General features: G+C 35.4%; 1 protein-coding gene and 1 pseudogene across 1 annotated transcript; one reads left to right on the forward strand and one right to left on the reverse strand.

The window, feature by feature from the left end:
• The first annotated feature begins 3,291 nt into the window (after positions 1-3,291).
• On the forward strand, positions 3,292-5,253 carry LOC107934018 (uncharacterized). Its single transcript, XM_016866350.2, has 3 exons — positions 3,292-3,536; positions 3,644-4,141; positions 4,566-5,253. The coding sequence occupies exons 1-3, from the start codon at positions 3,446-3,448 to the stop codon at positions 5,084-5,086; spliced, it is 1,110 nt and encodes a 369-aa protein (XP_016721839.1). The 5' UTR covers positions 3,292-3,445; the 3' UTR covers positions 5,087-5,253.
• Positions 5,254-7,139: 1,886 nt separating this feature from the next.
• Positions 7,140-8,314, reverse strand: LOC107934023 (spermidine synthase 2-like; annotated as a pseudogene).
• Between the last annotated feature and the right edge of the window lie 3,600 nt (positions 8,315-11,914).

Genomic DNA, 11,914 nt, shown 5'->3' on the forward strand with positions numbered 1-11,914 from the left:
GATCACTTGTATGAATTGACGGTGAATGGGATATCCATCGATATTCCGAGAAATTCAACAAGATTAATATGAGAAATGAAATAAAAGGCTCTTGCCATAATACATAATGTATGTTATATGATAATATTATGATGCATGTAAGTTGTCATGTTTGGACGAGTGCGGTGCTAAATGATAGCACAAGTAAGTACTCGAAACCCATGAACGTGTACTTGACATGAGAAATGAAATGGACTTATGACAATGGTGCAAATGAATGAATGATATTATGAGAATAATCTCTACGTCAAAATTGTGATGGTTATTATGTTGTTGCACTAGGACAGATTTGGTACAGCAGCATTGGTTTGACTTTGAAAATCCACTAAAAATTGTGAAAATTGAATTAAAGACTTAATAAAATATGGAATTAAATCTTAATGAGTCTAGTTTCACATAAAGGAAACTGGCTAAGCAAAAGAATTCTGTATCATGAGATATTTGAATTCTTGTGAGACAGAGTCGGAGTGATTCCAGACTCCCCTGTCTCAAATTTGGAAATCACTATAAATTGTACGAAAATAATTATGAGTCAAAATTCATATGACTAAAATCCTTAATGAGTCTAATATTAGGATAAAGAGATGGGAACATTATATGAGTCTCGTACTAGGAGATAAATAAATTTTAGTGAAGAAAGGTCGAAGCTATCAAACAGCGAAACAGGGGAGAATTTGAATAATAAACAATACTTATTGGCTAGACCAAAAATTCTAAAAATTTTATGATAATAAGAGATATGAGTCTAGTTTTGGGGGAAATTAGCAGATATTAATTTCGAGTTCCATAGATCAAGTTATAAATAATTTATTGACTATGACTCGAGTACATAGCTTGACCAGAATATGAATAAAAGCATAATTATAGTTGTTTTACCTGAGGAAACATGCTATTATAATGCTTATTATTTTCATATGGACTTACTATGAGTAGAGCTTACTCCCCCTTTCCATCTTTTTTTATTTTGACAGGTCAGCTCAGGGTTGGAGATCGTCGGAGGCAGAATCACACTATCGAGCCTATTAAACGTGTTCAAATGAGTCACATGTATAGGGACTTAGTTTTTCTATGATCGATGTTGTTGTGATTAGCCAAATGTATTGGCTTATAATGATATGTTGTATGTAGCATGAGATGTGGCTTATAATGATTTTGGCTTGTAAGTCTATTCATCCATGATATATGTAAATGTCTCGTGATGTGGGTATGTGATTATGCTTGCTCACTATGTATAAGAAGTATTTAACATATATACATGGTGAATGCTTTAGGACTATTTGAGGTGGTCATGGCTATGGAATAAATATTGTGTGATATGGTAATAAGTTGATAATACCCTGAACATGGATGTTTAATTTATAAGTTAGTAAACATAGTATAATGGTGTAAGGAGTAGAAAGGGGTAAATTAAGGCTTGGAAAATAGCCTATTAGGGTCCACATGGTTGGACACACGGGCGTGTGTCTAAGCCTTGTGTGACACACGGTTCCTTCCTATGGGTGTGTGCTATGGTTGTGTGTCCCCTGCATTGAAAATTTTGAGTTAGTATAGGACATGGGTAGGTTACACGGGCGTGTACCATAGCCGTGTCCCAAAGTTAGTATTGAACACGGACAGGCAGCATGGGTGTGTGCCATGGCCGTGTTCAAAAAGTCAGTGTTGCCCACGGGCTAAGGGCATGGGCGTGCCCCAAGCCACACGGGCGTGGGAATCCACACGGCCCACCTACACGGGTGTGCGACACTCCAAAGCTAGAAATTTATTAAGTTGCTCAAAGTTTACCGAATGTTTTCAGTTTTGTCCCGAACCGCCTTAATGTAAGTTATAGGTCTCGATGGCCTATTTAAGGGACGATAGCATATGTTCTAAAAGTTTTAATTTTGGGTGAAATTTGGTGACCCGATTTTATATGTTTATGAATGTTTAAGTCTGGTAATGCCTCGAGCCCTGTCCCGGTGTTGGATACGGGAGAAGGGTGTTACACTTTTACATGATTTTAATTAATGGATATGGACTTCTTTCTGTGCTGGGGACTAATTAATGTATTTATTTTCAATAATTACCCTGGTTGGAATTGATTAAAAAAATTCTTCAAATATAAATTTATAATCTTTAATAGTAAAATATTTATTACAAAAATCACATATTTAATAATTTATTAATTATTTTCTATACATGTAAATTAGGAGAGCGAGAAAAATTGAATCTTTATCATTTAAATCTGGAGGTTAACTATTACTCTTTTATTGTAGTTAGCATAGTTTATTTATTATTTGATTGAAAATTTGATTAAACTAATATCACTGACTGAATCGTAAACAAAAATAACATGATTTGACCTTCAATCAATTTTTATATTTATTTTATTTAAGTTAATTGATGCCACCAATCTAAATAATGTTATAAATCTTAGGGTTCCATTTATCGAAAAAAAAAAACTAACAGTTTAATTGGATAAACAAAAGAAATCATTGGTGTGGCCTTACGGGAGCTCGGAGATCGGCACATGGCTTACAAAAAGTCAAAGCTTGTACGAAAACCTGTACTGCTTACTTTATATTTGGATTAATCAAATTCCATTTTATTGGTTTTTCAAATGCGAGAATGGAATCATCCCGCCATAATCACCACGTACATGTGCACCCGATGTAAACAAATACTAATTTTTCACTATTCTTAAGGAGTAAGTGATTCCTTTAATAATAATACTAAACTGACTTTTTAAGCTTTATGGTTTGAGTTTTGGTTATTACATTTTCTACTTTATTTAAGAATTTGTGTAATGTTTGAAACAAATTTGAATTATGAGAAAAATATTAAGAATTAAGTTAGTATTTTATTTTTTTATTAAAAGAATGACTAAATTAATCTCGGTGTATTAGACTAAAGAGTAAATTAATAATGTTTTTAAAAAATTGGCATGATTGAAAAAATTACTAAGTAATTATATATGGCGTGCCACGTGTACTTTATGCTAATGTACATAGACCAATTTTTAGTAGTATAAATAGATGAACTTTTTAACAAAATGAATAATTTACTTTTTAATTAATGTATATAGCCTAATTTACTTATTTTTTTAATAAATAAAATAAAATAAAATAGAATCAAACTCTTAATATATATTTCTAAAAAAATAAACATTTCTTAAAAATAAACATATCATATGAGGTCCAACACATCCATGGAAGCGTACAATAATTGAAACTTAGGTTTTCAAATAGAGAGACAAAGCAACACCTCTTACGGCTAAATTGGTGCCACTTTAACATGGTACCCTTACCCCTTAACCCCTTCCCATTCTGTGTTTCTCACCTCGTACTCCTTTCTCCTTTTGCGTATAAAAATAACAGTCGCTGACCCTTTTCAATGCCTACTTTACTTTAAACAACTCTACACCAACTCAATGGCTTGGCTGTTCTCTATTTGCTTCGCTGTCATTTTCTCTCTGTGCAATGGCTCTCCTACTCCAATCACTCGGCGGCCATACCATGATGGTAAATAGTATACCTAAAACACATTAACTTCTTCTTCTATTTTACTCACTGTAGTTCTGTACCACGGGTGTAACTAACTATATTATTCTCTTGGTTACTATGGTCAGGATTTTTAAACAATGGTAACTTTGAACAAGCACCCAAAAAAGAGAATCTAAACAACACAGTGATAGTGGGAAAATACTCACTGCCAGGCTGGGAAATAAAGGGGCTTGTGGAGTTTGTGTCAGGGGGTCCTCAACCTCGAGGATTTTACTTTGCCATCCCTCGTGGAGCCCATGCTGCGAGGCTTGGCAACGAGGCTTCCATCTCTCAGAAGGTGGAAGTGAAAGCAGGGTACGTCTACTCTCTCACCTTTGGTGCCACAAGGACTTGTGCTCAAGATGAGGTGCTGCGGATTTCTGTCCCTGGTCAGACCACCGACATCTCCATTCAGACCCTCTATAGCACTGATGGAGGCGACACCATTGCTTTGGCTTTCAAGGCAATAGCTCCAATTGTGATTGTCACATTTCATAACCCTGGGATTCAAGAAGATCCTGCATGCGGACCTCTATTGGATGCCATAGCTATCAAACTAATGCCTCCCGCAACATATACCAGAGGTAATATTTAACTTATACTCCAACCCCAAACTTTTTAACTTATGCTCCGATCGACGTGCAGTACTGTTGAAACAATATTGCTGGGGGTCGTTTATAATTATGGTTTTAATCTCTGAAAGCAGGCAATGGGGGAGCCTAGTATAGGCCCGGGACGAGGTTTAAAATTTTTTACATTTTAACCCATTATATAAACTTCCAAAAAATATAAGCAGGTCTCTCAAAAGTTTAATATTTTTATAATTTAAAAAAAAATTAATTCTTTTTTAGATTGTTTTTATGTTTAAATTTTATTTTGATTTAATTGTTTATATGTTAAAAATAGATTGTTATTGTAAAATTTGCTTCTTTTAAATAAATTGTTTATATATTTATATTAATTTTTAACTTAACCCCAGTATTAACATACTGCCTCCACTGAAAGCAGGTAACCTTGTTAAAAATGGTGGATTTGAGACTGGTCCCCATACCTTCAAGAACTTCTCAACAGGGGTCCTCCTGCCTCCAAAGAAGCTAGACAGAATCTCCCCACTCGTTGGCTGGATAATTGAGTCCCTAAAACCAGTAAAATACATTGACAAAAAGCACTTCTCCGTTCCGTCGGGACTCTTCGCCGTTGAACTGGTTGCCGGAAGAGAGAGTGCCATTGCCCAAATCATCAGAACCGTTCCCAACAAATTCTACACTCTCACATTCACCGTCGGAGATGCCAAGAACGGCTGCCATGGATCCATGATGGTTCAAGCATTTGCTGGCAAGGAAACTCTCCAGGTCCCATACGTATCTCAAGGGAAAGGTGGATTCAAGACTGCAAGTTTTAGATTCCAATCCATCTCTGCTAGGACCAGGATTACGTTTTTCAGTGCCTATTACCATACAAAGTTGGAAGATTATGGCCATATCTGCGGTCCTGTTCTGGATGATGTCATTGTTCGTCCTGTTTTATAATTAATGACTTCGACTTTGAGGGTTTGTTTTCTAGTTTATTTGGTTTTTCAAAGCATTGTAACGGGAAAATTGGTGTTAGACTTGGACCTTTAACTTATAATTACGAAAAAAATTAAGGTCTTTGAAATAATTTCCTTAGTTTCTAAATAAGTGATTTACTACTTTTATTATTATTATTATTATAATTATTATTTAGAACTGAATAAATGTTTAATTTAATGCTTTTAAAGCCATTTTTCTTGAAGGCTGAAAGTCCTACATATACTGACGGCTCCTTCTTAATTTAATGCCAAAAGCGGGGCGGAAGGAGAACCGAGTGTCTTGTTTTTCGCACTGGGTTAAAACATTTTTTCAAGGGTGTGATGACTCACTCCGAGCTCCCTATAAACAAAAAGGCAACCGAGACCAAACTTTCTCCCTGACTCCATACCCCATGCTCGGAAATTAGAAGCTATATGGGGGGATATTCATTCCTCTTCTCGGAACTTAACTACTTTTTCTGCCTGAAGTACTTAGGGTTGGCCATGAGACCAAAAAGGACGACCTCTATCAATGTCAGCCAGACCGTTCTCTCCATCCAGGTCGAGCAACTTCTAGTAAATGTTTAATTTAATGCTTTTAAAAAAAATTATTATTTTATGTTTATGATATTTGTTTCTTTCTTTCCTATGATATATATTTACAAGATTTTAGATAAATAATAGTATTCACAAAAACTTTTTCTTTCTCCAATCAATATACTTTTTTCCCTTATTTCGTTTAGCCGCGATGCTAGTATTTGGATTAGTTACTGTCCATTTTTTTTCTCGTTTTCACCAATTTTTTCTTTTATTTTTTTCTACTCATTCATTCCACATGTCTCTTTCTTTTCAATTTATAGATCTATTTTATTAGTATATTTATTTGTTATTTTCAAAAATAGTGATGAAAAGATTACAATGTCTGATTTCTTTTTTCTTTTTCCCGAATTGTATGGTCTCATTTATAAAATTAATAAATTTTCCTTTTAAAAAAATTAGTATTGACATGTTTATGACATTTGGCATGACTTCTGTCTTTTTAAATATACTTAAATTGTTTAAGAATATATTTAAAAATTAAATAATTTTTAGACAAATTTAAAGAACCAAATTTAAGTTGGTTTAAACATATTTAAATTGTTTTTAATAGCTTTAAGTAATTTTTTTGAGAAATACGGTCCATTTTGATTCAACTGGACCTGGAGGTCCAAAACAAATAACAAACAAAACCCAAACACAAGACAAAACCCAAACCAAACAAAAGCAAAACATCACCCAACAAAAAGTCAAATAGGAAAACAAATTAGAGACAGTAAAGTAACAAAGGAAAGCACAAAAACACATCTAGAAGCTTCTTCCAAACCCTTCAGTGACCAGCAACCCAAAACGGCCAAAAACCTTACCAAGATTGGCAATCGGAGCCACCAACTAGAGGAAGAGAGTTGAGATTCAACGCTTAGAGTGACAAACATTCTCAACTGAGAACTTCGAACAGATAGGGAGGCAACTACAGCGGTTGGTGTAAACGACGATTTAGATCAGTCAATTCCAAAACCCGAAGCAGAGCATCCTCTACCCAAAAGGAATCCTCCGAGCGCTTCATTCCATTAGGTACCATCGCATACACTGTTGTATTTCCTTCTTTAGCGACAAATTCGAAATGACAAGATGCGAAACCCCTCACTAGATTCTTTACATCCTGTTGCATTATCAAAATTTAAGTAGAAGAAAATTGGGAGAGAAGAAGAAGAACAGAGAAGAAGAGAGAATTTTGAATTAAGAAGAGAGAATTCTGAATTATTTGTGTACTTTGCATAACTATTTTTCTGCATACATCTCAGACTTAAAAAGGAAAATAACAGAAAAAGAATGTGGGTTCATTCTGTTACCATCAAAATGCTCTGTTTCACTAATTCTTTACGCACCGTTTTGTTTAATTGCAACTAACCACTTAAACTGACATTTTACCTCCTTATTTCTATTTAATATTCTAGCCCATAACAATACTGCCTCCTAGAAAAAAATCCTTGTCCTCAAGGATGAAAGTGAGGAAAATTGGCCTGAAGTAGGTGGAGATGTTCCCAAGTAGCATCTTCAGGAAAAGAATCAATCCATTCAACTAGAACTTCTGTAACAGATGTGCTCCCTCTTTTGACTATCCTTCTATCCACAATTCGGACTGGCTCTTTCTCCATTGTACCGTAAGCATCAACCAATAATATGAGCTCCCTCTTTAGGAATGAAGGCAACGAAAAAGTAGCCTTATGCATCTCAGAGTTGTAATATCTAAGTTCTCTCTTATGCTGATGAGCTCCTTCTAACTTTTCAATAGGGTTAATGGGATTCAAAAAATCAACTGCTGGCCCCTCTGTTGAGCATATCAAAAAACCAATCACAGCACTTGGATATGTTGGAACACTCGCCCATGCACAATGAATAGAACCTTTGAATATTTCACGGCAAATAAAGATCATATCATCAATTAGATGTGTATGAAGCCACACACTCTCTTCCATGTTACATAGGACACCGCCAGGCCTTAAAGCTCTAGCTAACGTATCAAAAAATGGTTTCTCTACAAGCTCTTGAGCAGGACCTACAAGATCTGATGAATCAACAATGATTGCATCATACGTCCCTTCTGGAACATTACGAAGAAACTCAACAGCATCACCAACATGAAAACAAACACGGGAGTTTTCAAATCCAGTAGCCAGTTCTGGAAAAAAACTTCTTAGAAACCTCTATAACCATCCTATCTATTATCAATGTGCTTAGCAGAGCTGTGCTGAGAAATCTCTGCAAGAACCCCACCATCACCACCTCCCACAACCAGAACAGTTTTGGGAGATGGAACTGAGCAAAGGGGAAGATGAGTTATCATCTCCCGATATGCAAATACATTCTTCTTATTCAGCTGAACTATACCATCAAGAACAAGCACCTTCCCGTAGCTTGATGACTAAAAAATAAGAACCTCTTGATAGTTTGACCTTGCTTTGTACAAATTACTTTCAACTTTCAGAGAATGTGCTTCTTTTTGTTGTTTCAAATTCACCAGCTCTTTCATGGGGTTGCCAAACTGTCCAAACCTAAAACGATCCTGTAGACTCTTCATGTAGGCTGGCCATGACAAAATTTGAAGATCACCATTATGTTGGGAATAAAATTGATGCCATTCCAGTGCTCGTCCCTCCAAATTTAGCATAACCGTGCAAATCTTGTTAGATTCTGGTGTACCCTCAGCTTCAAACTACTGTTCCAATTTAGTCCACCATCCTCTAAAATCACTGCAATCGAACCTAGGACATTCAAGCCTACTGGTCTTTGCCGACGCGCCACCCATATATGACTGATTCTATCGGTACACACTACTTGCCTCTGTCAGTTTAAGATCCACTAGCGCCTGTGGAAACTTTGTCTCTTTAGGTAAAAACTCAAGGGAAGCACCTAAGACTCCTTTTCCCTTATCTGTGGCACCGTTACCAAGAGATCCAGTTGGTGGAGGACCAAAATATTGGCCCAGCAACGCCTGTAAGTCCCCACGAAACTCCTCCTTAAACTACTGAAATTTGGTGTCCATCTTAGCTTCTAAATGAAACATCGCTTCTTGTAGTTTGAAAATTTCTTGTTGCATGCTGCCCACCTCCTTCTGTAATCGAGTTAAAACACCATCGTTGGCCATTGTAGGGATTGAAAAAGCTCTGATAACTTTGTTGCGTTATCAAAATTTAAGTAGAAGAAAATTAAGAGAGAAGAAGAAGAACAGAGAGGAACAGAGAATTCTAAATTAAGAAGAGAGAATTCTGAATTATCTGTGTACTTTGCAAAATTATTTTTCTGTATACATCTCAAACTTAAAAAGGAAAATAACAGCAAAAGAATGTGGGTTCATTCTGTTACCATCAAACACTTTGTTTCACTAATTCTCTACGCACCGTTTTGTTTAATTGCAACTAACCGCTTAAACTGACATTTTACCCTCCTTATTTCTACTTAATATTCTAGCCCATAACACATCCCAGGTAATCGGTCTCATCTCTAAATAATCCTTCATAGATGCTTGGAGATTCCTAATAACCATTTTTGAATTACTTTTTGGGATTACTCTCAAGAAACCCATATCCCTCATGAACTGAAGACCATGCAAAACAACCATTTTTTCGACTAACACCACCTTCTTAACAAGGTTATGCATTTTGAATCTCAAACCCATTAAATTTCCATCATCATTCCTAATTAGAAACCCTAATACTACGTGATGATTTGCCTCAAAAAACCCAGTGTTCACATTCACTTTGACCCAATTCATAGGCAGTGGCTCCCATTTAATCAAGACTCGAGGTTTGGGATGCTTCAATATACCAGTCATCTCCCTATAATCCCTACCCTATCCCTGAATAAAGGTAATAACCTCTTTCGCACTTCGTGTTTTTCTATCATTAAGTAACTTGTTGTGGGCAAACTAGATTGCCCATATTGTAATGGCGATTTCCTCTTTAGTATTACTGGCAGAATTTACGAATAACCAATTTAACCATTCGTTAAAATTCAAATCCGCAACATAACTTGGCCATCGATAATTAAACTTTGACCATACTTGCATAGAAAACGTGCAGTCTCGCACAACATGAACAGTCGATTCACTACAATTTTGACAGCGTGTGCAATTATTTTCGTGCAAAATTCTTCTAAAATGAAAATTGTTAGCCAATCTCCATAGTAAAATGCAAATTTTTGCAAGGCACATTACACTCCAAATTTGCTTAAAATTAAACTGCTCCAAATTACTCAAACTCTAAAAGGGCTTTATAACCAGTTTTGACAAAATAAGTACCCGAATTTTCTCTAATCCAAACCGCTTTATCGAATTGATTTGTAGTAGGGAGAGGGATACTTACAATCTTATTTCCTTCTTCCACCAGAAATGTTGAATAGATTAGTTGTCTATCCCATCAATTTGGATTTAGGATAATCAAATCATTCAAATACTCCAATCCCTCAACTCTACTCGAACTAACTTGTGCTCCACTCCTTCCCAGTAGCCAATTATCCTACCATATCAAAATTGATAACCCTTAACCAATCCTCCACCCAAGACCAGATTTTAGCAGATCTTTGGAACACCATATACTTCTCCAAATCAGAGATGGGTTAAAACCCAATGGGGCATCTAAAAAGTTAGATCCATATAATACTTTACTCGAAGTAATCTGGCTGTTAAAAAGTCTGGAGTTTCTATCAGTTGCCATCCTTGCTTTAATAATAAATTAAATTTCGGAAACCCATACATCTATCCCCTTTTAGAATACAGTGAGTTCCAAGAACACCAATGTAAACCCTTTCATCCAGTTTTATTTTGTCACCAAAATCTAGCAATAACCACTTCAAGTTATTTACAAAAAGAATTGGGTAGTAAAAAATAAGACATTGCAAAAATGGGGATTGCCTGAAACACTTGTAATACCCTTAACCCGTCTCTATTACCGAATTAGAGTTACGAGTGTTATTAAGAAGAACAGAACATTTCACTTCATTTTAGAACAATTATACAAATAATTTATAACATATAACAAATAGACTAATTCATGATATAAATACACCTATGGGCCTTAAAATGGGCTTACGAGGCCTTAAAAACAGTTTGAGGATGATCTAGGATCAAATCGAAACAAAATAGAAAATTTTAGAAAAAATTAAAATTTTCAAAATAGATGTCACACGACTGTGTGACTAAGCCAAGACCGTGTGAACATTCGAAGTCTGGACACAAAGTCGTGTCCTAGCTCGTGTGTTCGCCTGTGTGAATATTCAAAATAGGGTCATACGACTGTGTCACAAGTCATGTGCCAAATCGTGTGTGAATTCGAAGTTGGGTCACACGGTTGTGTCGCAGGTCGTGTAACAATCTGTTTTGGCTCACACGGTTATGTCACGGACCATGTGCAAGGTCATGTGGATATTTCACTTAAAATCAATAATTACACATTGTCGTGCATGGTGACAGTGTGTGGCACACAGTCGTGTGACAACTCGTGTCCTAGGCCGTGTGCACCATTTTTTACCAGTAAACCAAGCAATCTCATACACCATTCCTTGCACAGCAAGACATACCATATCTATATCAATTCTTAGGTTCAAAAACACATTCAAATCATCAATTACATGCTAAAATTTCATCCATATTGCCTAACCAATATGTCATTCAAAGGCATCGCAATTAAAGATTATTAATTCAAATAACCAAAAGAACACATGACATTTACCACCTATTCATAATTAAACTTCAACCAAAATGACACAAACATGAGCACTTTCATCAAGTTATCATTATAGGCATCATGACCTAAATCATAGTTTTAAGGCTTATAACCTAAGTATATTAAATACATACCTTCAAAATAACCATTTCACTAACATAACCTTTATAGAATAACATTTACATATTCACAACAAAACACCTATATATATACATGCCACATCCCAAAATGAAATATAACAACTACTAAATAGTTGGATAATGTGGGCTTTTTCTGATCCGTCTAGTCAGTCCACAACTTAGACAACTACAAAAGATTATAAATGGAACAAGTAAGTTTAAGAAGCTTAGTAAGTTCATAGTTTAAGTCATCAAACTAAACCTACCTTAATTGTCATAAAAAATATAAAGAGATAACATACAATTTCTGATAGCCAAATACACATTCACAAATCTCATTAGTTCATGATCACATATTAACATATAACATGATAATCCTCATCACAAATAACTTATCAATTCCATAATTAGCATATCATCAATATAAAT

The sequence above is a fragment of the Gossypium hirsutum genome, chromosome A02 (assembly GCF_007990345.1).
Source record: "Gossypium hirsutum isolate 1008001.06 chromosome A02, Gossypium_hirsutum_v2.1, whole genome shotgun sequence".
NCBI lineage: Eukaryota > Viridiplantae > Streptophyta > Magnoliopsida > Malvales > Malvaceae > Gossypium > Gossypium hirsutum.

What these genes read in the sequence shown, in the direction of transcription:
- LOC107934018 (XM_016866350.2), top strand. Translation starts at nt 3,446, where the DNA reads ATGGCTTGGCTGTTCTCTATTTGCTTCGCTGTCATTTTCTCTCTGTGC. An exon ending in TCGGCGGCCATACCATGATG is followed by an intron (nt 3,537 to 3,643) that starts GTAAATAGTATA and finishes TACTATGGTCAG; the next exon opens with GATTTTTAAACAATGGTAAC. An exon ending in TCCCGCAACATATACCAGAG is followed by an intron (nt 4,142 to 4,565) that starts GTAATATTTAAC and finishes CACTGAAAGCAG; the next exon opens with GTAACCTTGTTAAAAATGGT.